This window comes from Thalassophryne amazonica, chromosome 9 (genome assembly GCF_902500255.1).
Source record: "Thalassophryne amazonica chromosome 9, fThaAma1.1, whole genome shotgun sequence".
NCBI classification, from domain to species: Eukaryota; Metazoa; Chordata; class Actinopteri; order Batrachoidiformes; family Batrachoididae; genus Thalassophryne; species Thalassophryne amazonica.
This window is the reverse complement of record NC_047111.1, coordinates 23,137,521-23,165,500: the sequence shown is the minus strand read 5'-3', so window position 1 is coordinate 23,165,500 and position 27,980 is coordinate 23,137,521. Positions and strand designations below refer to the sequence as shown.

The 27,980-nt window shown below is 41.0% G+C and overlaps 1 protein-coding gene across 1 annotated transcript; it reads left to right on the top strand.

Moving 5' to 3' along the window:
- The first annotated feature begins 2,539 nt into the window (after positions 1 to 2,539).
- On the top strand, positions 2,540 to 27,980 carry tm7sf2 (transmembrane 7 superfamily member 2). Its single transcript, XM_034177771.1, has 11 exons — positions 2,540 to 2,551; positions 5,985 to 6,064; positions 7,849 to 8,045; positions 12,754 to 12,808; positions 16,666 to 16,854; positions 18,704 to 18,807; positions 19,864 to 19,983; positions 20,464 to 20,632; positions 20,720 to 20,800; positions 23,659 to 23,781; positions 27,555 to 27,980. The coding sequence occupies exons 2-11, from the start codon at positions 5,995 to 5,997 to the stop codon at positions 27,713 to 27,715; spliced, it is 1,269 nt and encodes a 422-aa protein (XP_034033662.1). The 5' UTR covers positions 2,540 to 2,551; positions 5,985 to 5,994; the 3' UTR covers positions 27,716 to 27,980.

Here is a 27,980-nt window from a genome sequence, read left to right as displayed (position 1 = left end):
ACTCCTGTGGGTTATTGTTATTAAAGAAGTTAATTCATTAATTTCAAACAAACATTGATTTATTCATAGATGTTCCGCTCTGTGTGTAACACAAAGATGGTCACCAGTGATTCAGAAGCAATTAAATCATTATAAAAACACAAATCTGTACAAAAAATGTCTCCATTCATTCATTAAATACACAGTGTAGTGACTTAAAATGTGCATTTAATTCATAATGTGTGCTGCGGAATCACTCTCAGGATACAGATGTTATTGGACCACTGGACACCATTCTATCATCTTTGGACAAATCTGCGAGTCTGTCCGTGATGGGGTGTGTGTGTGTGTATACACACACATCTTCAACCGCTTAGTCCAATTAAGGATCATGGGGGCTGGAGCCTATCGCAGCAGTGAGGAAAATAAGTATTTGAACACCCTGCGATTTTGCAAGTTCTCCCACTTAGAAATCATGGAGGGGTCTGAAATTTTCATCTTAGGTGCATGTCCACTGTGAGAGACATAATCTAAAAAAAAAAATCCAGAAATCACAATGTATGATTTTTTTAATAATTTATTTGTATGTTACTGCTGCAAATAAGTATTTGAACACCTGTGAAAATCAATGTTAATATTTGTACAGTAGCCTTTGCAATTACAGAGGTCAAACGTTTCCTGTAGTTCTTGACCTAGCTTTCACACACTGCAGCAGGGATTTTGGTCCACTCCTCCATACAGATCTTCTCCAAATCTTTCAGGTTTGGAGTTTCAGCTCCCTCCAAAGATTTTCTATTGAGTTCAGGTCTGGAGACTGGCCAGGCCACTCCAGGACCTTGAAATGCTTCTTACGGAGCCACTCAGTTGCCCTGGCTGTGTGTTTGGGGACATTGTCATGCTGGAAGACCCAGCCATGACCCATCTTCATTGCTCTTACTGAGGGAAGGAGGTTGTTTGCCAAAATCTCGCAGTACATGACCCCATCCATCCTCCCTTCAATATGGTGCAGTCATCCTGTCCCCTTTGCAGAAGAGCACCCCCAGAGTATGATGTTTCCACCCCCATGCTTCATGGTTGGGATGGTTTTCTTGGGGTTGTTCTCATCCTCTAAACATGGTAAGTGGAGTTGATTCCAAAAAGCTCTATTCTGGTCTCATCTGACCACATGACCTTCTCCCATGCCTCCTCTGGATCATTAGATGGTCACTGGTGAACTTCAAACGGGCCTGGACACGTGTTGGCTTGAACAGGAGGACCTTGCTGTCCTGCAGGATTTTAAACCATGACAGCATCATGCGTTACTAATGTAATCTTTGTGACTGTGGTCCCAGCTCTCTTCAGGTCATTGACCAGGTCCTCCTGTGTAGTTCTGAGCTTTCTCAGAATCATCCTTACCCCACAAAGTGAGATCTTGCATGGAATCCCAGACCGAGGGAGATTGACAGTCAGCTTGTGTTTCTTCCACTTTCTAATAAATAATCATAACAGTTGTCTTCTACCAAGCTGCTTGCCTGTTGTCCTGTAGTCCATCCTGGCCTTGTGCAGGTCTACAGTTTTGTCCCTGGTCAGCGTCAGGGACACATCAGTAAGATTTTAGTTATTTATTGGCTGTCAGCCCATATTATTTTCTCCAAATTATAAACAGTAAGGGCTGCCGTGGAGACACGTCACTTCCGGCGAAGTGGCGAATCCGAAGGCGAGAATTCGTACTTCTGTGACTGGCCGCCCAGTGAAAGCAAGATAATTTGCTTCTAACAGCCAGCTGACAGCTCTCACTGCCTGAAAGGATGACATTTATACACCAAGCTGAGCTGAAATGAACCATTGTACATTAAATTGACTTAATTGACGGGTCTGACCCCTTTGAAAAGTGACCAAATTACATGTATTTGTATTGCGGTCGGTGATGTTTTCATCAGCCAAATGCGGCCACCAGAGGGCACTGGGGTAAAGTCCGCAGCAACCGATACAGAATAAACAGTGGAGCAGCTTTTGTTGCCATCTAGTGAACGACTGAGAATTTCAGAGCTTCTGTACGATTCATACTTGAAACCCAAAATTCAGTAAAAAAAAAAAAAGCTATGTGTGTGTGTGTATATATATATATATGTGTGTGTGTGTGTATATATATATATATATATATATATATATATATATATGTGTGTGTGTGTGTGTATTAAATGGAATTGTAGGACATGAAAAGTTTATTCATAATGAGACTATTTGATCAATAATTTATGTGATGTATCAGTTGTATGTGTAATCTTTGTTTTGTGCACTTGTGTTGCACAGATTAGCAGCGTTTCTATAATGTTTACTCCAACAATAAAGCGAGGTTACACTAAAATCGAAACGCTTCTCTGTAGTTATTGTAGTTAATGATTCTCTTTTGGAATTTACTAAAAAAAAGTGGATAGATCTGATGGTTACATTTGATTGGCTGTAGGCGTTTTGGTCCACCCTCTTCTGATGACACCAGACGCATGTGATTGGCTACACGCAGCGCCCTTTGGGGGCGTGTCTCCCTGTGGGCGGGCTCTGGGTCGTCACTCTTCCTCTGCGCTTCACACTGGTAAGAACAAACATTTCAAACTTTGGCTCCGTTTTCTTGCTGCATGTTAATTTAATGTGTTCACTTTTTCAGTATTGGACTGAGTGACCATTTGGTGACATATGCAATCTGAAAATTAGATGTTCTGCCAAAGCTCATGATACTGTTACTTTGCATTCAGAATTATTCAAAGGATGTGTTGAATCACGTTTTAATATCCTCAACTGATACAAAGTTATGTCAAGTACGAATGCAGAACAGGCAGGATAAGATTTAAACTTAAATTTGATCTGTTTGGGACATGGGCACCACCAGGGATTTTGGGCCTCATGAAAACAAAACTTACTGAGCACACACACCAACATATTATTTTGTTAGTATTATAATTGTTTTAGGGGCCTCTCGGTGCCCCTGTTAATCACAGGCCCCTAGAATCCTTCTCCTTATTCTCCCCTCTTCGGCACCCCTGATTTTGGACAAAATGTGCCGTGTCCATACTTAGTATTTTAAGTCCGCTCGTTCAGGATCTCCTGGACTACAAACGTTTATAAGAGTTTCAGTCAGATTTCCGGTCCTACTTGTTAAATCTACCTGACTGACTAACATCTGAACAGGACAAAGGCAGTTATAAAAAGCTTTCAACACTGTGGACCAAAAGATACTTGTCCCGTCGAGATGAGGTGAACGTCAAGACGAGGTGCGTCGCGCTACTGCGCATGCGTGCGCATGTGCACAACGCTCCACCCCGGACTTGAAGACGTCACCCGTCGAGATGAGGTGCCTCGCGCAACTGCACATGGGGAGATGATGTAACTCGCTCGACGTGCAACTGCGCATGCGCATTATTTTTTCGTCAAAGTTTTTTTAATTTATTAATTGTATTCAGTGTATTTATAGCCTAGTAAGTAAAACATTTTCTGTATTTTACGTTAGGAGCATAAATGTATGTATATGTATATTTTGCCTGTCGAAATAAGCTAACTCCAGGTTAAAAATACTTATCGTTTTATAGTGAGTAGATTTTATACATTACTACGTTCCGATGAACAATTTATACATTTACTTGCCCATCAAAATAAGTGAACTTCATCAAGTAATTTTTTCAGTGCACACATGCAGTTACGCGAGTAACCTCATCTCAAAGACGCACCTCATCTCGACAGACTTATCTGTCGAGCGGAGGTGCCACACACCTCATCTCGACAGAACAATACTTCTTATGAAGCTGGAAGCCATTGGACTACATTTAGTAATAGGCAGCAGTGGCTTGTGGTGTACCTCAAGGTTCAATACTGGGACCCTTGGTATTTCTTATTTATGTTAATGATATGCCTTTTTCAGTAAATTGTAATTTGCTGTTGTATGTTGATGATTCTGCCCTCTTGGTAGCTGGCAGAAGTACTGTTGACCTCAAACAACAGCTGTCATTCGAACTTCACTCTGTTTGTTATTGGTTTATTGATAGTAAGCTTTTTCTGCACCTAGGCAAGGTGGAATCCATACCGATGAGCTCAAAACAGAGACTCAACATTTGTGAATTTATTTATGTCACCTGCAATGGTCGAACCCTTCCTAGTAAGATCTGCTCAGGTCCGTTTCGCCTTGTCATCCCTATTTGGTCAGTTCTTTTTTTCTTTTACTGGGGTCAGGCTGCGAAATAGTTTGACAGGGCGCATAACACCTAATCTGATAAGGCCCATTTTAAATGTCAGGTTGGAACGTTTTACTACATCAATTTTTGCAGGAGGAACTTAACCCTTTTATTACTTAAAAAATTAATTTTGAAGCACTGACAAGCAGGTGCATTATTTGTAAGGTAGTTTTTATTTATTTAAATTTAATCCCAATCCTCTGGTGTTATACACCAAATTGGCTTGTATTGCTAACTTACTTTATATATTGTTATAATTGTTCATTTATCTTGTACAGACCACAATGGAAATGTGTTTTCACTTTATTGTGTTATCAGTGTATTCTTTAATGCATTTACTTTGGTATGTGTATTGAATTGTACTAAATAAATTCATTTATTTCTTGTGCTTTGCGCTAAATTCAGCACCTTGATAGCAGAATGTTAAAAGAAGTCTCTGATTTATTATAAAAGCAGAAAACAATCATATTCTCCAGAGTATAAGTGGTGTTTTTTTTCTTTGTCATTTTTACTAGTTTGGGAGGCTGCATGACTTGTACTCGGGTGCGACTTAAATACTGACAAATCATGCATTTGCGATCTACAGTGCATCCGGAAAGCATTCACAATGCTGCACTTTTTCCACATTCTATGTTACAGTGTTATTCCAAAATGGATGAAATAATTTTTTTTTTCCCCTGAAACTTGTACACACAACACACCATAATGACAATGTGTAAAAAGTTTTTTTTTTTTTTTTTTTTTTTTTTTTTTTTTTTAGATTCACAGAATACCTATGTACATGTGATTTCTTTTTTTTTTTATTTTTAATAAATTCCCAAAAATTGCAACCCCCCCCCCCTTCATGTTGCCATTATGGGGTGTTGTGAGAAGAATTTTGAGGGAAAAATGTATTTACTCCATTTTGGAATATGGCTGTAACATAAAAAAATGTGGAAAAGTGTAGCGCTGTGAATACTTTCTGGGTGTACCGTATATACTAAGAGTCAACTGTATGGGTGTGTGTATATGTAACTCTCCTGTCCAAACAGCACCTTGAAATTGAGCCAAACTTGGCACACATATACTTTGACATACATCAAGTGAAACAGGTACTATAGAGCACTTTAGTAATAGCTGTAATAACAGTAGCAGCTGTCTCTTCTTGAGGCAGCTTTAGTCATGCTCAGACAGTTCTCTGGAATCCAGGATAGGTGGGAGGTGATAGCTTTGTTGGTGAAGATGAAGTTTTCATTTCAGTCTTTGAATCAAACCTGCCAAGGGGCAAGTAATTGGATAGTTTGTAATAATAATTATAGTAACTATTTATATAGGCCTTTCACAGGAATCAAAGCAAAATGAACAATAGTAAAAGATAAATGAGTTGGTAAGGTTAGACCTTACTCGTGTGAAGTGTCTTGAGGCAGCTTTGTTGTGATTTGGCGCTGTATAAATAAAATAAATTGAAATGCCAATAATAAGTATACTACTGCAATGCACAAAAATCCCAAATTAATGAACTGATGATACAGAAAAAAGGTGCGACTTATATTATGGTTTTTTCCTCTACAAGAGGATTTGTAACAGGTGCGACTTATACTTCGATAAATATGGTACTAGTTTTAGATCAAAGTTAGCGCAACATGGAAATACATATAAGTATAATACAAAGAAATAGATATTTGGTTATAATAACAAATCTATCTACAGGTCTATTTTAACTTATTTAGCATGACGACGACCATGTGGCTGGTGCTTTGTCTGAGTTTTCTTTTGTTTATTTCTTTGTTTGTTTAATGTTATTATTTTGTGACATTTTCATAGAAGCCTGATAATGGGGCCAAACAGTCACCTCAAACACAGACCTTCACAGGATGCAGAGAGAGAATTTGGAGGAACCTTGGGTGAGCCGTAGATGGATTTCCTAACAAATTACCCAAAATCCTTCAGTGTGACCTCCGTCCACCTTCTTAGTATTCTTGCTAATGCGCCTTTCATTATATAGAAGAAGAAGAAAAAAAAAAAAAACAACATTCTTCTACACTGATGTTTTTGTGTAACTGATCCTGGAGTATTATTCAGAACATGAACTCTGTGAGCACGATTACTCATTAATGTTCTCACCACCTCTCAAGTCAAATGTGACATTTTCACAAAGAAACAAAGGATGGAATAAAATGAAAGAACAGATGTGTTTTTGTCCTTTTTGATTCAAAAGGTGAAGTTTTTTCATCTCTCAGACCTCCTCAAACTGAATATGAGATCCAGTGTATTTTGATGTTGATGGTCCTGAAGCTGTCTGTGCTGTGAACAGCGCTGAAGCTGTCCGTGCACGGCTCTGAAGCTGTCCCTGCACGGCTCTGAAGCTGTCCGTGCACGGCTCTGAAGCTCTCCATGCTTTGAACAGCGCTGAAGTTGTCCATGAACAGTTCTGAAGCTGCCTGTGTACAGCTCTGATATTAAAGAACCAAAGCACATACGAGGTCTGTTAGAAAAGTATTGGACCTTTTTATTTTTTGCAAAAACCTGATGGATTTGAATCACGTGTGCTTGCATGAGCCAACCTTGAACCTTCATGCGCATGCGTGAACTTTTTCACGCCTGTCGATTGCGTCATTTCCTGGTAAGCAGCCTTTGTGTGGGATGTGTGCTGTGCTCTCGGCGGATTTTCATTTCAAGGAAAAAGACGGAACGACTGGAGCAGCGCTGCCTCAAATTTTGCCAGAAACTGGGCGACAGCCAGGTGGAAACCATTCGGATGATTCAGACGGTTTTCGGTGATGATGCTATGGGCATCACACAGATTAAGGAGCGGTACAACCGGTTTAAAGACGTCCTCACAACAGTGGAGAGTGAGCCACCCTCCGGTCGGCCATCAACATGCAGAAACGACCAGATCATTTCAAAGTGAATGCTGTGGTGATGCGGGACCGTCGTGTGACTATCTGAAAATTGCTGAAGAGGTGGACATCAGCACTTTTTCGGTACATTCCACTGTGGCAGAAGATTTGGCCACGAAAAGAGTGGTGGTGAAATTCGTGCCGAAGCTGCTGATGGCAGCGCAAAAGCACCTCCACGTTGAAGTCTCACAGGACATGCTGTGACATGCCCACCTCTTCCACAATTTCTCGGATAGTCACACGACTGAAAAGTCACCGAAAGCCATCTGAATCATCCGAATGGTTTCCACCTGGCTGTTGCCCAGTTTCTGGCAAAATTTGATGCGGCGCTGCTCCAGTCGTTCCTTCTTTTTCCTTGAAATGAAAATCCGCCAAGAGCACAGCACACGTCCCACACAAAGGCTGCTTACCAGAAAATGATGCAATCGACAGGCGTGAAAAAGTTCACGCATGCGCACGAAGGTTCAAGGTTTGCTCATGCAAGCACATGCGATTCAAATCCATCAGGTTTTTGCAAAAAATAAACAGGTCCAATACTTTTCTAACAGACCTTGTATTTGCTACGCTCTCACACCGACAGTTAATGTTACTGTTTTCAGGCATGCAGCTAATTTGAGATGCATTATTTATTCACTAATTACATTCATTTTTAGCAGTTATTTGCTGTGTGATACAGTCTTATGTCTCTCAGATGCTTTATTGTAACGTGTCCAGTCCTCTTTTTAACACTTTAATCTCTGATGATTGTAGCTGCGGCATCAGCCGATTCATCTGTATTTGCTGTTCAGGTGCCGTTTGCATTCCCATCCTCCTTCCGCTGACAGTGCTTTTCCTGATGTCTGTGAGTCGATCCTCTGAGGCCGCTGTGTTCCGGTGGCCCCCTCCCTTCCCCTCCGCTGACCAGCTCTGGGACCCGCTGGCCCCGGTGATTCTGCTAGGCTGGATCATTCTGCAGGCTTTCCTCTACGTGTTGCCATTAGGAACGGTAGGACACACTCACCAACCTCCATCAAGGTGTCTAATTTGAAACCAGCACCAGTGGGGAAATGCATCAGTCAGACTACAGTTTGAATGTTTCACTTCACTGTCTGTTATCTGTTCTGCACCCTGTGTGCATGAGACAAGACAAACATGAGGGCCCCTTCACATATAGTGCGAAGTTTTGTGATGTGTAGTCCAGTGATGCTGTGCACTGACTTCAGACTCAGTCTAGCCATAAATCACGTCAGCTTTTCATGTGAACAGCTCTTCATGCATCCAGACGGCTTACAGCAGAGTGGATTGTGTGTGTGTGTGTATGTGTGTGTGTGTTACAAGAATTAGCAGCGTCAGCTCAATCAAATCACCATGTCGTTGTCCCCCCCCACGCACGCGCACACACACGCAACCGGGTCGGTGCTTTTGCGTGCGTGTACTACCACAAAAAAGACTGTGTGCAGCGAGAAAAAAAATCACGTCCAGCTTGTCATTATTTCTTCCTGCTAACAGCCTCCAGACAGCACGGTGGATTTGTTTTGTGTATGTGTGTGTGTGTGTGTTACAAGAATTAGCGGTATCAGTTAGCGCAATCACATCATGTTTCGGTACTTATTGTCCCCCGCGCATGCGCGCACACACACACGCAACCTGGTGGGCACTTGTGCGTGCGTGTACTACCAAAAAAAGACTGTGTACATCCTCAGTGCAGAGAAAAGAAAATCACATCAGAAATGAGTCCAGCTTTTCATTCCAAGTTCCTGCCAACAGCTTCCAGACAGCACAGTGGATTTGTTATGTGTGTGTGTGTGTGTGTGTGTGTGTGTGCGCCCACGCATGTGCAGGCACGCGTACATGCACGTGCATGAGCATGTGAGCGTGCATGTACGATCGCGTCACCTGTGCGAGTATGTGTGCATGCGTGAGCACAGGAGGACGTGCGTGTGTGTGTGTGCAGAGTGCAATAGTACCAAACATATGGAACCAAATTTGCACGCTAAATGGAACCAAGCTGCACTCTAAATGCAATGCAACACAAATGGGATGAATTAATCCATGTCATGTGACATACAAAGCACCAATCAAATGACAAGGATCCACTCAGCTGTTATATAAAAACATATCATTTCTTGCAAATTTGTACTAATTTCATAAGACTCATTGGTCATTAGGCCATACTAATCACCAATCGCAAGGACAAGTTTATCTACTGGTCTGGTTATTGTAGTAGATCTATATTATGTGTGTTGAACAGTAAGTTGGTGGTGATGTTACCGTCCTGGTGATAGTCCGCAATTTCTTATCATGTTTAATGTTTGGAGCAGATAAATTAAATTAACTGTGTCAATGGAGCTGTCAGCCTATGGGCACCAGTAAAGAAGGAGAACAACAAGATGTTCATGTCTGCAAACAAGAAAACCACTTTAAAACTCTGAGACAAAACTATAGATCTAAAGGAGACCAAGGACTTGTATGGCAGACTGATGGTCCTGGCCAGGTCCAACAGAGATATAAGCCAGAAAGAAGCCATAGGAAACCATGAATTCACTCTGACACCAAGAGCCCAGATGGAACAATCCTGCCGTGCCTGGATAAATCAAAGTTGATCCACCATCTCAATAAGTTGGCAACAACAGAAACTCCCCAGGAAGATCAGCAGCCAGATGATGGGATAGACACCACACCAGATACTCCAAGTTGCAAGATAGCCCTGTTAGATGGAATGGTTCTTATGCAGAAGATGGCCAAGAAACCAGCAACCATAGTGACAGTCAAAGATCTCAGTGAATGCTTCAACAACCGGCTGATGTCCCTCACACGAGATTATGATGAAATCATCCTTGTGTTTGACACATACAGGGATGATTCTCTGAAGAGTGCTACCAGGGATAAAAGACGGCAAGGAAGAGCACCAACCCAGTATTAGGTCAGAGATGACACAAACATAAAACACATCCCAATGAGCAGGTTCCTTTCACATGAAAAGATGAAGGCTGACCTGACCAACTATCTTGCTGCGAAGACTGGAGTACAACAGTACTTCACACAAACTGGTCATCACCTCTTCTTCAGGACATACCAGGAGCAACAAAGATTTGCTTTTCCAGGATAACAATCATGAAGAAACAGACACACTGTTGATCTACCAGGCTGTCCTGGTATCACAGCGAAACCAATCTGATGCATATATGGTTTTCTTCTCCCCAGACACAGATGTCCTAGTGTTAGTCATAGCAAACTGTGACCTCATGCCGAAGAACACGTCCATTGCCATGGCCTCTGGGGTTATCGAGATAGAGCCAATATGGAGAGTCATAGGGGCAGAAAGAGCAAAAGCTCTGCCAGCCTTTCATGCGTTCACTGACGCTGACAACACTGGAAGATTCTCTTGTATAGGCAAAGCAACCTGGCTTCAAGTCTACATGAAAGCAGATAGAGATGTAATCAGTTCTCTGCAGAAGTGACCAAAACTATGTTTGCTGCTCTGGCTAGCTTCGTCTATGCAGCCTACTCCCCCAAAGGCATCTACATCAAGACCATCCCCAAACTGCAATGGCATCTCTTCTGCAGGCATATGGCAGAAAGTGACAAGCTGCCTCCTACCTTTGGCACTCTGAGACAATATGTCCTGAGAGTCCATATCCAGACCAGAGTGTGGGGGCAGGCCAGCATTGCTCTGCAGGACCCTCAATTGGATCCCCTTCAGAATAGCTACCATAAGTCTGATGGCGAGATAAAACCAACCATGACAGATGTCCTTCCAACTCCAAAGGCCATCATTGAGATGGTTAGTTGTCACTGCAAAACAGACTGTTTTTCTGCCAGATATTCTTGCAGAACAAAGAACTTATCCTGCACCGATCTTTGCCAGTGCAGCAGTGAGTGTCAGAATGATGAGGACACACAGAACAAGTATGAAGTTGATGATGGTGATGATATGGAAAGACGTAAAGACTCCTTTGTTGCCTAAACCCGTTTCTGTCAATAGGAGGATGTTGGGTCTTAATGGACACTAACTTAGTGGACTGTTCATATCTGATCACTTGTAAAACATTCAATAAATTCAATAAAATTTCAACAAACATGTTTGTGGTTGAATCTAGCTGATTTATTTTGATACCACTGGATTCCTTGGCCCTTAAAATGGTGGTTTAGCTGTCAAATCAAATTTCTAGGTTATTTAGAAGCTGAGATATCCACAAAAAAACATTTATTACAGCAGCCATTTTGTAGAATCCAAGATGGCTGCCATATATGTATCAGAGAAAATGGAAACATTGTTTTTCTAATTGCTTATATAATAAGTTTTCCAAAAATGTATAGTTTTGATACTCTCCACAAAAATCCAATGAAATTACATAGTGAACCTGACTAATATATCACCGTGGTGACAACAAGCTGCAGCAAGTGAGTGTGCGCACGGAGCAGACACTGACAGCCCCCCAGGTTGAAACGGACTGTCAAATCACAACACGCAGACAATCACTTTCATACTCGCAGAGAAATTTGTCTAAGTCCCACACGAGTGTGGCTTTGGTCTGTGCACTGAGATGACAGGAGGTGTGTCCTCCCACTGAAGCGGCTGTGGAAATCTGTGGATCTGGACAGTCCAGCTGGACATCACGTACTGTGCTTGGACAGAAATGGACAAACAACTGCCCACTGTAACGCGCGTGTGTCTGTTTGCTGTTATCAAGTGGACATAAATAAAAACATATATAACTGTGGCGATGTACTGCAGCTAGCGAGCGCGCGCACATGGACAGGCTGTTCCCACGTTGAAACGGACTATCAGATCAGAACACGTAGCAGGCGATCTCGCTGTCACGTCACCCACATGAGCTATGTTCCACATGATGCGGTGTCCTGCGGCACGTCATCCACAAGACATGCGCGCAGCTGGTTGGAGACACGCCAGCAGATGTGGACATGAATGAGAGGAGCGAACTGCTTCTCATTCATGTCATTTCATGACTGTATGTCTGTGACCACAGGTCATTTACAGAGGAACAGAACGGATCATATTTGTATTGCTTGATAAATGTGGTGTTTTTATACGGTGTGTGATTTAAATTTTTTTTTTTTTGTAATACTTCCATGCCCTTCCTGATATGAGGCAGATTCACGCAGTTTTCACAGAACACGTCCATAGCTCAGTGGTAAAGTCTCTGACTGGTGATCAGAGGTTTTGGATGGCGTGGGTTCGTGTCCGGTGGGCGGTGTGTTTTTCTCTTCTTTTTTTTTTTCTTTTTTTTTTTTATTCCACATAAGCGGTGCAATGTGGTTCTACAGGTTAGTTTTTATTTTTTTATTTATACCACATAAGCGGCACCATGTGCTGCACCTGGCACTGTTCCTGCTCGAAAGACACCGGGGTGTACACAAACTCTCGCACCTGGTTCGTGCACGCCTGCCCGTCGGCGAGATGTTTTGTGCGCTAATTTCGAACTGGTTCACGCTATTTCACTGTTTTGTCCAAACGCCGTCCAGACTTCGCACTATGTGTGAAGGGGCCATGAATTCTGCACAAGTCTGAGTGACCATTTCATTCACCCCCAGACTGGCTCAGGTTATCATTCCGTTTGTCTATGTCTTTCCGTTTGTCTAACCCTAATTCTAATCCTAACCTTGTCACTGTACAAACAGAAAGATGATGTTTGCATGTTCCCAGTTCAGATTTAAAACCTGTGCGTTTACTTATTATTATTTTTAAACAGGTGTCTGAAGGATTAGCACTTAAGGATGGAACACGCCTCAAATATCCCATAAATGGTATGGTATGTTTTGGCTTTGGGAATTCCTGTTACATTCTTTGTTTGTTTGTTTGGTTGTTTTTTTGTTTTAAAGCTGTACGGCCTTTCAAATTTCTCAAAACTGACAAAATTTAATTTCTACCAAAATCCAAGCATTATATTGTTGGATTATTTTTGTAACATGTTGCAAAAGTAGAGCTAATTTTAATGAAGAGAACATTTCTTTCTCTGGTGGAAATTCCATGGCAAATGTTTTCTTTTCCTTCTAACGCCGTTATGTAGATGAACTGCAGGAGGAAGTGTGTGTGCACATACATGAGGTTTTGAGATGACCTGTGACCTGACCCCCTTGCGTGACGCGCGTTCCTGGGGTGTGAATGCTAATATCCGTAAGATGTCTTGTAAATTACTTCAGAGGTGTTAGCTGGTTTCAAAAGCTGCATTTTTAGATTTAGAAGTGCTTATTTCGTACTAACTGTTACATACTATTTGAGAAACATATTAGATTTATACATAAATATTTATACATTTCTGCGCATTTTTCACCATCGTGGTTTATTTTGTTCGAGCAAGCAGCCAGCTGACATCACACTGCCTTTCTTTACTCTGATTGGCAATTGCTGTGTCCTTCCCTTCTTGCTCAGATTGGGGGAAGCCCCCGAAATACTACCAAATGTAGGTCATGGCATCTGAACACTAGATATTCTCCCCTTCAGGGGTCGAAATTCTAAATTGTTTCCAGACAGTGTAAATTTTGATCATATTGGCAATATCATATTATGAATCCCTTATTTAAAAGCTAAGGAATAAAATTATGGTGGTGCCAAAGAAAATTACTTACATATTTAAAAAAAACTCAAAGGCTGTATAGCTTGAAACAATATAACTTAAATCATATTTTGTTTGTATGTAAGAAAATATTAGCATTTGAAGGTTGGGTGCAATAAGAACTTTGTATTTATGATTTTTATTATGGCATTTTGTTACAAAACCCAACACAGTTGATGAAATTGCCATATTAAAATGGGCTTATCCCAAAATATGCTTGTAACCTTAAGTCTAGCCTTAGCCGTGTGTAAACTGGATTGTGTTAACTACATTACCCTCCCTCTGAATTGGATTTTTTCCTTTTTGTGAGAGAAAATAATCAAACAAAAATCATCAGAACATAACATATTCAGTGCAAAAAGTAGCTTACAGTACAGTGACGGTCCTCACCGGGATTCTGATCTACCAGCCTGGACATGCCCTTTGTAAAGCATTCGCCCTATTGAGATATACCCCATAATCTTTTGCACGCCCGAGAAGCACTGCAATCAAAACAACATGGAGAAACCACATGACAACAATTGCAAATGAACGTTATACAACCCCAATTCCAATGAAGTTGGGACGTTGTGTAAATTGTAAATAAAAACAGGATACAATGATTTGCAAATCCTCTTCAACCTATATTCAATTGAATACACCACAAAGACAAGATATTTAATGTTCAAACTGATAAACTTTATTGTTTTTGTGCAAATATTTGCTCATTTTGAAATGGATGCCTGCAACACGTTTCAAAAAAGCTTGGACAGTGGTATGTTTACCACTGTGTTACATCACCTTTTCTTCTAACACTCAATAAGTGTTTGGGAACTGAGGACACTAATTGTTGAAGCTTTGTAGGTGGAATTCTTTCCCATTCTTGCTTGATGTATGACCTCAGTTGTTCAACAGTCCGGGGTCTCCGTTGTCGTATTTTGCACTTCATAATGCACAACACATTTTCAGTGGGTGTCAGGTCTGGACTGCAGGCAGGCCAGTCTAGTACCTGCACTCTTTTACTACAAAGCCACGCTGTTGTAACACGTGCAGAATGTGGCTTGGCATTGTCTTGCTGAAGTAAGCAGGGACGTCCCTGAAAAAGACGTTGCTTGGATGGCAGCATGTGTTGCTCCAAAACCTGGATGTATCTTTCAGCATTGTTGGTGCCATCACAGATGTGTAAGTTGTCCATGCCATGGGCACTAACACACCCCCATACCATCACAGATGCTGGCTGTTGAACTTTGCGCTGATAACAATCTGGATCAATGGTTTTCTGAAGTGTTCCTGAGCCCACGTGGTAAGATCCTTTACACAATGATGTCGGTTTTTAATGCAGTGCCGCCTGAGGGATCGAAGGTCACGGGCATTCAGTGTCGGTTTTCGGCCTTGCCACTTACGTGTAGAAAGTTATCCAGATTCTCTGAATCTTCTGATTATATTATGGACTGTAGATGATGGAATCCCTCAGTTCCTTGCAACTGAACATTGAGAAACATTGTTCTTAAACAGTTGGACTATTTTTTTCATGCAGTTGTTCACAAAGTGGTGATCCTCACCCCATCTTTGCTTGTGAACAGCTGAGCCTTTTGGAGATGCTGCTTTTATACCCAATCATGACACTCACCTGTTTCCAATTAGGTGTTCTTTGAGCATTCATCAACTTTTCCAGTCTTTTGTTTCCCCGTCCCAGCTTTTTTGAAACGTGTTGCAGGCATCCATTTCAAAATGAGCAAATATTTGCACAAAAACAAAAGTTTATCAGTTTGAACATTAAATATCTTGTCTTTGTGGTGTATTCAATTGAATATAGGTTGAAGAGGATTTGCAAATCATTTTATTCTGTTTTATTTACATTTTACACAATGTCCCAACTTCATTGGAATTGGGGTTGTACTACCAAAATGTAAATTTTTATGCCTTTCAAGACTGCATGCATGAGACCCCTGAACACTTGCTAAAACAAATATTCCATGTCTGCTACCTTCAAACTGGAACTTCATAAACACAAACTGAATTTCAGACATTTTATACATATTACTCTGGAACAAACAGCACAAACACTGTTCTAAAGGACAATAAACAGGGTGTTAAGAGAACATATTTCACTTTCCCCAACAATGACAAGAACAGGATGAGATCACGGCTCAAGGTAATTCCCATTGTAACTGCAAAATCACTTGAGATTCTCACATTTACATAAAACAAACAAAATAGCAACGTCTAAAAACCTAGATAATATATTCACGAGAGTTTTAGGCACAATATACAAAGAGTTTTATCTTGTGATGTTGATGCCATTGTCCACATGCAGCGGTTAAATTGCAGCGTTATCTGAGCATCCTATAGCAGTTCTCCATGTTGTTGGCTTCTCACAGTGCCGTCACCTCTCTGAGGTTTGAAACCTGAATAGGGTAAATGGTGGATGGATTGCAGACAGTCTGCTCTGCAGGAAGGGTCCTTGTTTGCATTTTAATTTGGATAACGAAAATCCACTTTCGGTGGTAACGGAACAAAACAAAACAAGAGGTTCAGCTTCTGAACATTTCTGAGGTCGGGCTCACGTGTATTGTCCTCTCACAGTGTGCACACACTTTCGCTGGACAGTAACTTTTCTGTGCATACACAATATCAATTTCTTTGTCTTTTCATTGCATTACAACCTGTTTTCTGCTATTGCTTGTTTTTTTTTCTTATTCTTTAAAACAATCACCTGTGACCCTGTGGCCAAACCTGGCAACAGCACATAACATTTCACTGTTGTAACAAAATAAAATAGCCATGCCACTTTTTAAGCTTAAATAGTTGTTTATCTTAAAGTTTGGCTGCGATCCTTTAGGTTTGTGGTTGAATTTTACGTTTTGTTTTTCGTGTTACTCACCGAACTTCAGAGTTTACACGAGGGGGTTTCCCCCTCCTTTCTTGAACAAAGCTCGACTCAGTTACACAATGTGAATTTTCACCTTTTCTGCCTCTTGCCTGTTTTAAAACCACCTCTGGCAGCCTGCTTCTCTGGGAGCCTGCGGCACCAGCGTTTAGGTTTATGTTTTTGTTTGTGTCCCTCAGGTTTTCCTGCACTGTGCGTCAGCGGTGCGCTGCTGATGCTGGCGCTCGGGGCTCGCCTGGGGGATTTATTTGAGCTGCTGCTGCCTCTGGCGCTCTGTGCAATAGCACTGTCATTCCTCTTCTCCTTCTACCTCTACATCCGCTCCTTTTGGTCTCCTTCCTGTGCTCTCGCTTCGGGGGGGAACACAGGTGAGAGTCGAGGTCTGACCATCACAGGACAACCCGTCTGAAATCCCTGTTTAAAAAACAGCTGCCGTGCATTTGTTTGTCAGAGAGGCGTTCGTGTTCCTGTGGGTAACTGGCGTAGGTGAGAGGTTCCAGCAGGGTATAAAGGTTTTCTCATTACCTAACTGTTGAGCTCTGCTGGAGCCTGCAGGCGCTTTGTCAAAAGTCTTCACAATGCACCATCTGAGAGTAACAATCATCAAGATTCAGCTCCCAGCACCTCAGAATCAACTTTATTCCAGTTTTTGATCAGGAAAAAATGAGCAACCAAAAACCTGACAGTTCTGGTTATACATCTCAGATGTACAGAGTGCCAGTGCAACAAAACACTTTTGTATCATTTTCCCGTAAGACATCTGGAGCTTCACATCAATTAAGATAAGATATGCAACATGGCAGCATAATATGTGCAATTAGAAGGCAAACACAAATATCTAGGTACAGCTGTGGTTGAAAGTTTACATGCACCCATCATGGGCATGAATGCCATGGTAATTTGGGGCTTTTAATGATGTCGTTGAACAGTTCCTTTTCCAACGTGGAATGATTGTACAGCAAACATCAATAATGACGTGCGCAAGTTTGAATTTGTCTTGGATTTGCTTTTTCCACACAGGGTCAAAATTATACATACAGGCTCAAACATATACATACACCCCCACTAATATTTGATTAAATGTCCCTTAGATAGCTGCACCCCTACCAGACACTTTTGGTAGCCATCAACAAACCTCTGGCATAATTCTGGCTTGATATTTGACCATTCGTTTTGGCAGAATTGGTAGAGCTGATTTCAATTACTTGGTTTCCATTGCTGATGGCTGACGATCATCATAATGTGGGGCCACCGTCATGATGCCACACCCCCAACCCTGCCATAAACACAATAATTAAACTGTCCCTGATGTTGGTGAGTCTTTCTATGTGAAATGGCTGAGATGTGCTAAGACTGCACTGGACAGTGTCTGAGCCATGTGTGACCTATGCAACATTCCATTTACACACCACACACACACACAAAAATATTAATGCAAGATATCAAGAAGAGTTCACCAGCCTGTAGTTCCATGCGGATGCAGCCAACGTGAGCCATGTGCAAGATGACCCGATTACAAGTATATCGGAAATGATAAATGGACTGCATTTCTATAGTACTTCCTGAGTGCTCCTTAGCAGGCTAATCTGTGGCCTGTCGGACCAGTGCCTTGACCTGGGCTCCACAGTGTGAATCAGATGAGTTTACGACTCCCCCTAAATGGGACACCAGTCCATCACAGCTTACTTCTTGTGATTTTAACAATCAAAATGAACCACCTGTTGCTTCACTACAATTATGAGTGCTGAAAGGCATTCTGGGAAATAAATCTCAAATTGGAAACTTGATTAAAAGTGTTCATTGATGCCACACCCACATTTCAAAGTATCAGGTACTTATAGAAAATATTGCACATGCCCAAATAAAATGTCTGAATTAATTTCCACGAAATTAGCTGTTTTCCTGTGATTTAGCATGCGACAGGAAATTTAAACTTGACCTCTGACCATGATCGTTGACCAGTCTTAACCAAAATGAAGTCATTTCTTCCCATCCATTGGCCCAATGTGGCTGTCAAGTTGAATTAAAATCTGATTGGGCGTCTCGTCAAGCCTGTAGTAAGAGCGTACGCCACTGACGTCAGATCTGCAGCTCGATATTGAAGTATCTCACAGCTGCAGGGATTTTCTGTTAAACATGAAGCTTCTGGTTGAACACTTTGTTGAAAAGTTCCCAATTTATTGATTGATGAGAGTTCATTCTCTATTTGCTGTCTAGGAAATCCCCTGTATGATTTTTTCATGGGACGGGAGCTAAACCCCCGGATTGGAACCTTTGACCTTAAGTACTTCTGTGAGCTCAGACCAGGTCTGATTGGTTGGGTGAGTCAAATTTTAGAAAAGCTAATCATCCAGATACATATTTATTAATGCTACTGACGACAATTTGCCACCAGCAAGAAGCTAACACTAAAAGTTTTCTTTCCGTCTGGATGAGTGAAACCACACTGACAGTCAAAAATTTATATTTCTGGATGTGCTCTGTTTTTGTTATTGTTGCAGTTACAGAATACTGAAATCCATCATGTTTGTAACATTTGCTCAAACTAAAAATTAAATATTTAGTGCCTGGCAATGATGATGTAAAAAGAACAACAGGAGGCGATGTTGCGCCCCAGTGAGGGCAAAATACCAGCAACCCTGTGTTAGATTTCAGAACCTTTTCTTTTGAAGTGTGTGTGAGACACTGTGACAGAATTAACCTGATTATTGGGTCAAATTAGACTACATGTTAATCCTGATTTCCTAAAATTAGACAAATCTTTATCTGTGTTTGATGGAGAAGACACAAGAAAGGTTACACAAGAAAAAGGTTACACAAGAAAATGGAACTTTAATAATATACATTTTTTCTGTATTTATAGTAAAAAAAAAAAAAAAAACAGTTTCTGCACATATGAACTGTTAAAAAAGAGAAAATTCTCAGCAGTTTAACTCTGTGGAGCTCTTTTTTTCTTTTTCATCTTCTATAGATTAAAAGATTTATTTATCACAATGTTCGCTGCTGAAAATTTTTCAGATATTGACCATTTCAAGAACATGGCTGAAAAGGAAGTTTGTACTGGAAAGCTTTTCTATTTTATTATAATATAGTTCTGCAGTACAAAAAACCTGGAAAGGAAATTTAATTTTGCTTAAATACGCTAAACAATCCAGTTTTAATGATGTTAGTCTATAAAATAATGACAGTAAGCGCAACTTATTAATACGTACACTAGAAAATAATATTTTCCAAAGTCTTTACGGTTATTTTTTATAAAAGTAAAAAAAAAAAAATCACTTTTACTGAATTGCTACCTTTATTTTTTTCTAAGTATGTCTTTCCACTAATGAGTATGAAATCATGTTTAATAACGTAAAATAATGTTTGTGTCTCAGGTGGTCATAAACCTCTGCATGCTGATGAAAGAGGTGGAGCTTCGTGGTAGCCCCTCCCTCGCTATGCTGCTGGTAACCAGTTTCCAGCTGCTGTATGTGGCCGACGCTCTGTGGAACGAGGTGAGGGGTTGAAAGTCATATTTTAAAATACTGCATCCTGAGGTCATCCCTGCGTCCCACACAGCAGCGCACAGCACTAACCCGGGTGCCACTGAGGGTTTCCACCCAACACCACTTCATTGGTACACCCCGTACACACACCCTCCAAATCACAATTCTGTGGTCAGTCATTTATTATCCTGTATCATCCTCAGCACTCTCAAAGAAAAATGCAGAATATTCAGCTCCCCAACTTGCAGCTCCGCCTCCTGATTTTTTTCTTGTCAGTGCCGCTGCCTCCAAGTTAGACCACACATCTGGTCTTGCGCTTGTTGATTTTGTTGTACTTGTAGAATTTCGTTTTTTGTGCTGTCACTTTTGATCTTTTAATAAACGTATTGAGTCATATTTTTAATTGCCTGTATTTTTACCATCTGTTTTGAAAACTCTTGACAGTCATCATCGTTTTCATTCTTCTTGTTTGCTGCTGTGCTGTAACAGGAGGCTGTTCTGAGCACCATGGATATTGTGCACGATGGTTTTGGCTTCATGCTGGTTTTTGGAGACCTGGCTTGGGTTCCGTTCACTTACAGTCTGCAGGCCGCCTTTCTCGTCAATCACCCGCAGACCCTAAGTTTAGCTGGGGCCATGGCTATCATTGTACTAAATGGCAAGCATATGCCATATTTATCACCACGCTACAATTTGTTTTACATTGATGTTGTCATATTTACTTTTGTTTTTTCTTTGCCATCAGGTGTTGGTTATTACATTTTTCGAAAATCCAATTCCCAGAAGAACCAGTTTAGACGAGACCCGACACATCCCGATGTTGCAAGTTGGTATATATTTTTTAAAATTTTCTTTCAATCCTGTTAATGTTCACTGTAGAGAGAGAAAAAAAAAGCTTTGACCTTTGTGCAGATAGCACAAAATGGGATAGATAAAAACAAACTAAAGACATAATTGACCAACCAAGATGCAGCTCATTCTGCATAACTGCAGGATAACACTAATGAATCCATTAAGATTCCAATCCATGCAGCCGTAAATATGTGTAACGATGACCAGCAGGAGATGCTGTGCAATAGCAGTCAGTAAACCTCACTCCCCAACAGCTCATAGGACTCTCTGGCCACAGGGCCAGAGCCCGGGTTTTGGCCTTCTGGTTAGAGCATCCGCCTCACATACCCGAGATTGTGAGTTCACATCCTGAGTGGGAGGAGTCAACACATCAATACAACATAACACACAGTGTAAAGCTATTGCGTGTGCACCAGTCTTGGCTGGAGAAGTAAGCTGTGATAGACCAGCATCCCATCCAGGTGATAGTGTAGACTCGCTTGTGGTATTCAGGGACAAGCAGCAGTGCCAATGGGCCTCATGGCCTGCAGTTACATAGGCCAACATCTTACTAGTCCTACACAGGAGTCCTACAGAAGAAGTGTCAGTGGTGGTGTCAGTTGGAGAGATGACATTTAGGTGAGGTTATTGGTCAAAGTACCTATGGAGTACATTAGTGTTCAGAATAATAGTAGTGCTATGTGACTAAAAAGATTAATCCAGGTTTTGAGTATATTTCTTATTGTTACATGGGAAACAAGGTACCAGTAGATTCAGTAGATTCTCACAAATCCAACAAGACCAAGCATTCATGATATGCACACTCTTAAGGCTATGAAATTGGGCTATTAGTAAAAGAAATGTAGAAAAGGGGGTGTTCACAATAATAGTAGTGTGGCATTCAGTCAGTGAGTTTATCAGTTCTGTGGAACAAACAGGTGTGAATCAGGTGTTCCCTATTTAAGGATGAAAAACAACCTTACAAAAAAAAAACAACCTAGACAAAAAAAACAGAGACGCGTGGAAGAAAATGGAAAACTACCATCAAAATGGATAGAAGAATAACCAGAATGGCAAAGGCTCACCCATTGATCAGCTCCAGGTTGATCAAAGACAGTCTGGAGTTATCTGTAATTGCTGTGACAGTTAGAAAACGCCTGTGTGAAGCTAATTTATTTGCAAGAATCCCCCGCAAAGTCCCTCTGTTAAATAAAAGACGTGCAGAACAGGTTACAATTTGCCAAAGAACACATCAACTGGCCTAAATAGAAATGGAGGAATATTTTGTGGACTGATGAGAGTAAAACTGTTCTTTTTGGGTTCAAGGTCCACAGACAGTTTGTGAGATGACCCCCAAACTCTGAATTCAAGCCACAGGTCACAGTGAAGACAGTGAAGCATGGTGGTGAATCAGGTGTCCCCTATTTAAGGATGAAGCCAGCACCTGTTGAACATGCTTTTCTCTTTGAAAGCCTGAGGAAAATGGGACGTTCAAGACATTGTTCAGAAGAACAGCGTAGTTTGATTAAAAGGTTGATTAGAGAGGGGAAAACTTATACGCAAGTGCAAAAAGTTATAGGCTGTTCATCTACAATGATCTCCAATGCTTTAAAATGGACAACAAAACAGAGATGCGCAGAAGAAAACGGAAAACAACCATCAAAATGGATAGAAGAATAACCAGAATGGCAAATGCTCACCCATTGATCAGCTCCAGGATGATCAAGGACAGTCTGGAGTTACCTGTAAGTGCTGTGACAGTTAGAAGACACCTGTGTGAAGCTAATTTATTTGCAAGAATCCCCCGTAAAGTCCCTCTGTTAAATAAAACACATGTGCAGAAGAGGTTACAATTTGCCAAAGAACACATCAACTGGCCTAATGAGAAATGGAGGAATATTTTGTAGAAGTAGTAGTAGTAGTAAAATTGTTCTTTTTGGGTCCAAGGGCTGCAGACAGTTTGTGAGATGACCCCCAAACTCTAAATTCAAGCCACAGTTCACAGTGAAGACAGTGAAGCATGGTGGTGCAAGCATCATGATATGGGCATGTTTCTCCTACTATGGCGTTGGGCCTTTATATCACATACCAGGTATCATGGATCAGTTTGGATATGTCAGAATGCTTGAAGAGGTCATGTTGCCTTATGCTGAAGAGGACATGCCCTTAAAATGGGTGTTTCAACAAGACAATGACCCCAAGCACACTAGTAAACAAGCAAAACCTTGGTTCAAAACCAACAAAATTAATGCTTTGCAGATGTGAAGAAATCATGAAAAACTGTGGTTATACAACTAAATACTAGTTTAGTGATTCACAGGATTGCTAAAAAAGCAGTTTGAACATAATAGTTTTGAGTTCGTCAACAGCAGATGCTACTATTATTGTGAACACCTCCTTTTCTACTTTTTTTTTACTTATAGCCCAATTTCATAGCCTTAAGACTGTGCATATCATGAATGCTTGGTCTTGTTGGATTTGTTAGAATCTACTGAATCTACTAGTACCTTGTTTCCCATGTAACAATAAGAAATATACTCAAAACCTGGATTAATCTTTTTAGTCACATAGCACTACTATTATTCTGAACACTACTGTACATCAGACCAGACAAGGACAGTTTGAATAAGAGTCTGGCATACTAATTAGGGTGGGGTTGATTATGAAATTATTATTATTGTTAATGTTTTTGTTATTGGCCATATTTACTGTTTTATTCCACATTACATATTGTAGACAAGTGAAGGATAACTTCCTGTGTCTCAGAGAGGAGCGAGAAATCAAGCAGAGCAGACTATGGAAGTATCACCAGCTGATCTCTGAGGTTGTGTTTCTTCTTTTAACTCCTTTCAGAATTGGAGACAGTTGTCACATCAACAGGAAAACGGCTGCTGGTGTCAGGCTGGTGGGGTCTAGTTCGACATCCTAATTACCTCGGTGACCTCCTCATGGCTCTCGCATGGTCTCTGCCATGTGGTAAGGCCAACACATATCAAGCAGTGTCTTCACGGAAAATGCATATTGTCAGTTTTATCAGCAAGTTTGCTTGTCAGTTGTAATTTTCTATTTACAGTTGTGCACATACATTTACATCCACTTTAGCTAAACACTTCAAACTCATTTTTCTCAACTGTACATGTTCCATTTTATGCAAGAAGTCAACCATCTACTACACTGTGATCCTGCAAGTGCTTATCGAATGCAATTATGAATATCGGCAGTGCTTTTTTGCAGCCTATGTTCAATTCAGTTGGTCGGACTGCTCTCTGAGACATCCTGAAAATTCTTGAGATCCCCAAGAAGCTGCTGGACATCATAGCCAGTCTAAACACAGATACTGAGAGTTTTTTTTACGAGTTTTTCTCAGTGAAAACTGGGATGTGTTCTGGCTCTTACACAGTTCAATGCTTGCATGGACTGGATGTTGGGTAGGGTTGTGGAAACCATGAGACCTTGGTGGTTTTGTTGGCAAGGAAAGGTTTACTGACCTTGATTTCACAGACGATGCTGTGATCTTTGTGTGAAATTAATGGATACCCTGATTGCAGTGCTTGAAAAGCTGAGTGATGAATCAGAGTGTCTCGGCCATCAGAAGTGTAGCCGTATGCAGCAAAAGTGTCAAACCCATCTTGGGAGTGACATTCCCAAAAGCCAGCTTTTGAGAATGAGAGAACACCTGAGAAGAGCTTATGGAGTCATGAGGTGACTGGACAGAGGTGTTTGTGATGATGAATATCTTTGCAGTAGAATGAGGGTCCTGGTACTACCAGTCTTACTGCATGGTTGTGAGACTTTGATGCTTACCAGTGCCCTAAGGTGATGAGTGGATGTCTTTGATACTAGGCTTCTTTGGCGAATCCATGTGAAGTATGTCAATTTTAGATTACCTGCTTCCTTATTACCTGCTGGTTATGGTCATGAGTGCTCACCGAAAGGTGAATAATTTCTACCTGATACTTCCAACTACTTCATCAGTTCCTTAGTTGAGATCACGGGGTTCTGTTGGACCTTTAAAACAAAAGTTTGTTCCTTCCTGTGTATTAATTTGGGCCTCCTGTCTGATGTAAAGTCTGTATGATCCCAATGGAATGAACCTTTTCTTGTTCTACCATCCCATTGAGATGGTTCTTAAGGAAGGACCAAACTTGTGAAGATCTGAAATTGTGCTTCAGAACCCTCTTTTTAATTCAGAGCAGTTTTTTCCTGCTCTACTGGTTCTTAAATTAGAACCTTAGACAAAGATTGCCCAGTAAACCCAGAATTTTGCCACTGAGGCATTCTGAAGTTTCTGAAGGCTTCTGGGTTCTTCCGTATTGTTTTAAGAACAGTCATCTTGGTGTATGTAAATTGTTAACCCACTGAACAGCTCTCTGTTTCTCATCGTGGTAATCCCTCAGTGGCGAGGAAGATTGTCTCTTGATCGATTCCCAGACAGGGTGGTAGAAGCAGAGAAAATCTACTTCTATGGTCGATCCATAGACGCCTGTGCGTGGCTTTGTTTAACGTGAGAATGTCATTGCACACTGACAAACACACAGTCCTTGACAAATCCTTAGAATAGTCTGACGGCTGGGAAATCCCAGGCGATTGGGGTCTGAGAATCTGCTACAACCTTCATTTGCCTTCACAGCCTTTGGTTTAGAAGCCATCACCTCCTCCGTTTCATCCTGCTGTGAGGACTTCTTGTTTCACCAGAACCCTGTTAGTTATTTCATGTTCAGGGTTCCTGTTGGACCTTCATGGTTAATGTTGAATGCCTTAGGTGCACAAGGTCCCCACCATATTTCACCCCAGCAGACACCCCTACTTGATCCATTACCTGGGTGTAATGACGCGGATGAGGGTTTGGATTTTTACACTCTTTTCTGTTTCTAACAATATTGAGGCCAAACAAGACCATATATTGTGGATTTACTGAATCATAATGAATTACTTTAACATGACTCACTGTCAAAGATGTACGGTGAGTGTCTTGCACTCAAAGTGTCCCTTCTAGGGGTTTCTCTTTATGTGACCACTGTTCATCTTGGTCATCCAGTTTGCGTCATGTGATTGTAAATATTTTTCTATTTTTCTTCTCGCCACGTAATTATACAGTGTTTCTGAGCATTGCAGCTGTAGTTAAAGCAGCAGGTGTTGCTTGTCTTTGTTCTGCTGTCTTGTGTTTCCCTGAATTCCCACAAAAATGGCAAGTGTCAGACTTTTGTTACAGCTGACACAGATGTCTTATTGAAATTCAATTTTATGTGACTCACAGTTGCAGCTTCCTTTCAGATTCAAAGTAGGCACCGCTTGATTTGCTGTTGTGTCAGTCTATGAACGCAACATTTGTGCTGTAGATAGGAACAAGGTTACCAAATTCATGACAAAATGTGCGAGGTGTGAAAAATGAAATAAGAGATGTCAAAAGTAGATCCTCGGGAACGCGGAGATGTCTGCTCGAAATTGGAGACATCAAACACAAATCATTTATCGGAACTTCACAAGCATTTTGTGTTGTAAGACATTTCTGCTGTTGCGTCTGAGCGGACTGAAGAGAGGCAACATTAAGAACTGACAACACTGTTTGATATGTCATTTACATAATAAATGTAATAACTTTATGACCACCCAGGAGGCTGAAATGCCACTGAAGGTGATGTTGTAATTAACTACAGGAATGAAAATGGGAGAAGTAACAAGAAAAAAGAAAGAGAAAGGAAATCTAAAACCTTAATCCCCATAACCCTATACCTAAAAACTCAACCATAAACCTGAATCTAAACCCAGCTGTACCCTAAACCTAAACTCAAAATGCAACATCTCCCCAACACTAAGCCTAAAGCTAAATATAAAACCTAGCCTCAAGCCAAAGCCTTAATTCTTAACCATAAATCCTAAACCATAATCATTAACATAACCTAAACCCTTAATCCCAACCCTAAACTCAGTCCCTAACCCTACACCCAATCCCTAACTCCTAGCTAGCAACAAGCTCTAATCCTTAACTTAGAGCCAAACCTTAACATCTCACCCTGACCATAAGCCTACCAGGGCTATTTCAGAGGGCACCATTCTACTACAGTTGTCCACGATCCAAAAAGTGCAAAAATGAGATGAAATAGCTTATTCTCTTTTACCTCCTAACAGGTGTCTTATGAAGTGAAGACCTGGCAACTGGCTGGTTTATAAAGTGCAGATCTGGTAACCCGCCTGAAAATGAAAGAAAGGAGCTCTGCCCTCAGCCAGACATACAGTAATCAAAAACCGCAACAAGCTCTGCTTTGACTTCAGATTTTTACCCCGATGGAGCACGATCAAACAAGTTTCAAGGCTTAGTCACTACGAATACCCTGTTTAAAGAAGTTTGAAGATGATTGAAGCCATTGAGACAAAACATACCCTGATGTTACAGTGTACTACCAACAATTTTGAGAATCGGAATAAAATTTTTGAACAGTTCAAAAATTGGATCCCAATTTCAAATCTGGTGCAGATGATGGCTGTAACTACTAGGTATGTCAGGTTTGTTCAAGATTGACAAAGATGGATCAAGAAGTTACTATGTTGCTTCAAAACATGCCCCGATTTGCTGTTCAGGATTAAACTGGAAGAATTGCCCCATAACTCTAAATATACCTAGCCTCAACCCAAAACCAGAACCCTAACTCCTAACCTGCTCTATTTGTAAAGTGCTTTCAGATGGTATCTTTTGTGATTTGATGCTTTATTAAGAAAATTGCTTCACAGCCTGTTTTTCTTTTCTTTAGGATTTTCACATTTTCTTCCTTATTTCTACGTCATTTATTTCACTATCTTGCTGATTCATCGGGAGGCCCGTGATGAGCGACACTGTAGGACCAAGTACGGATTAGCGTGGGACAACTACTGTTGCCGTGTCCCCTACAGAATCTTTCCTTACATCTACTGACGATGATGGGACTTGGATTGAAGGGGACTGAAACCTTTGCAGCATCACCATGACTCTGTCAGTCCATGCAGCCTTGACAGTAAGTCCAGATCAGTCACTTTGATGAGTTTGGCGATGAGTAAATATGATGCCGCTGCTGGAAATCTGAAGAGTTTTATTCAGACTACGACTCAACACAATGTCAAATGTGCCTCCTTTCAGATTTATTGTTGCTAACTCTTAAGCTTTAGACGGTGCTTTTGTTTATAACGTGAAATGCAGTTTA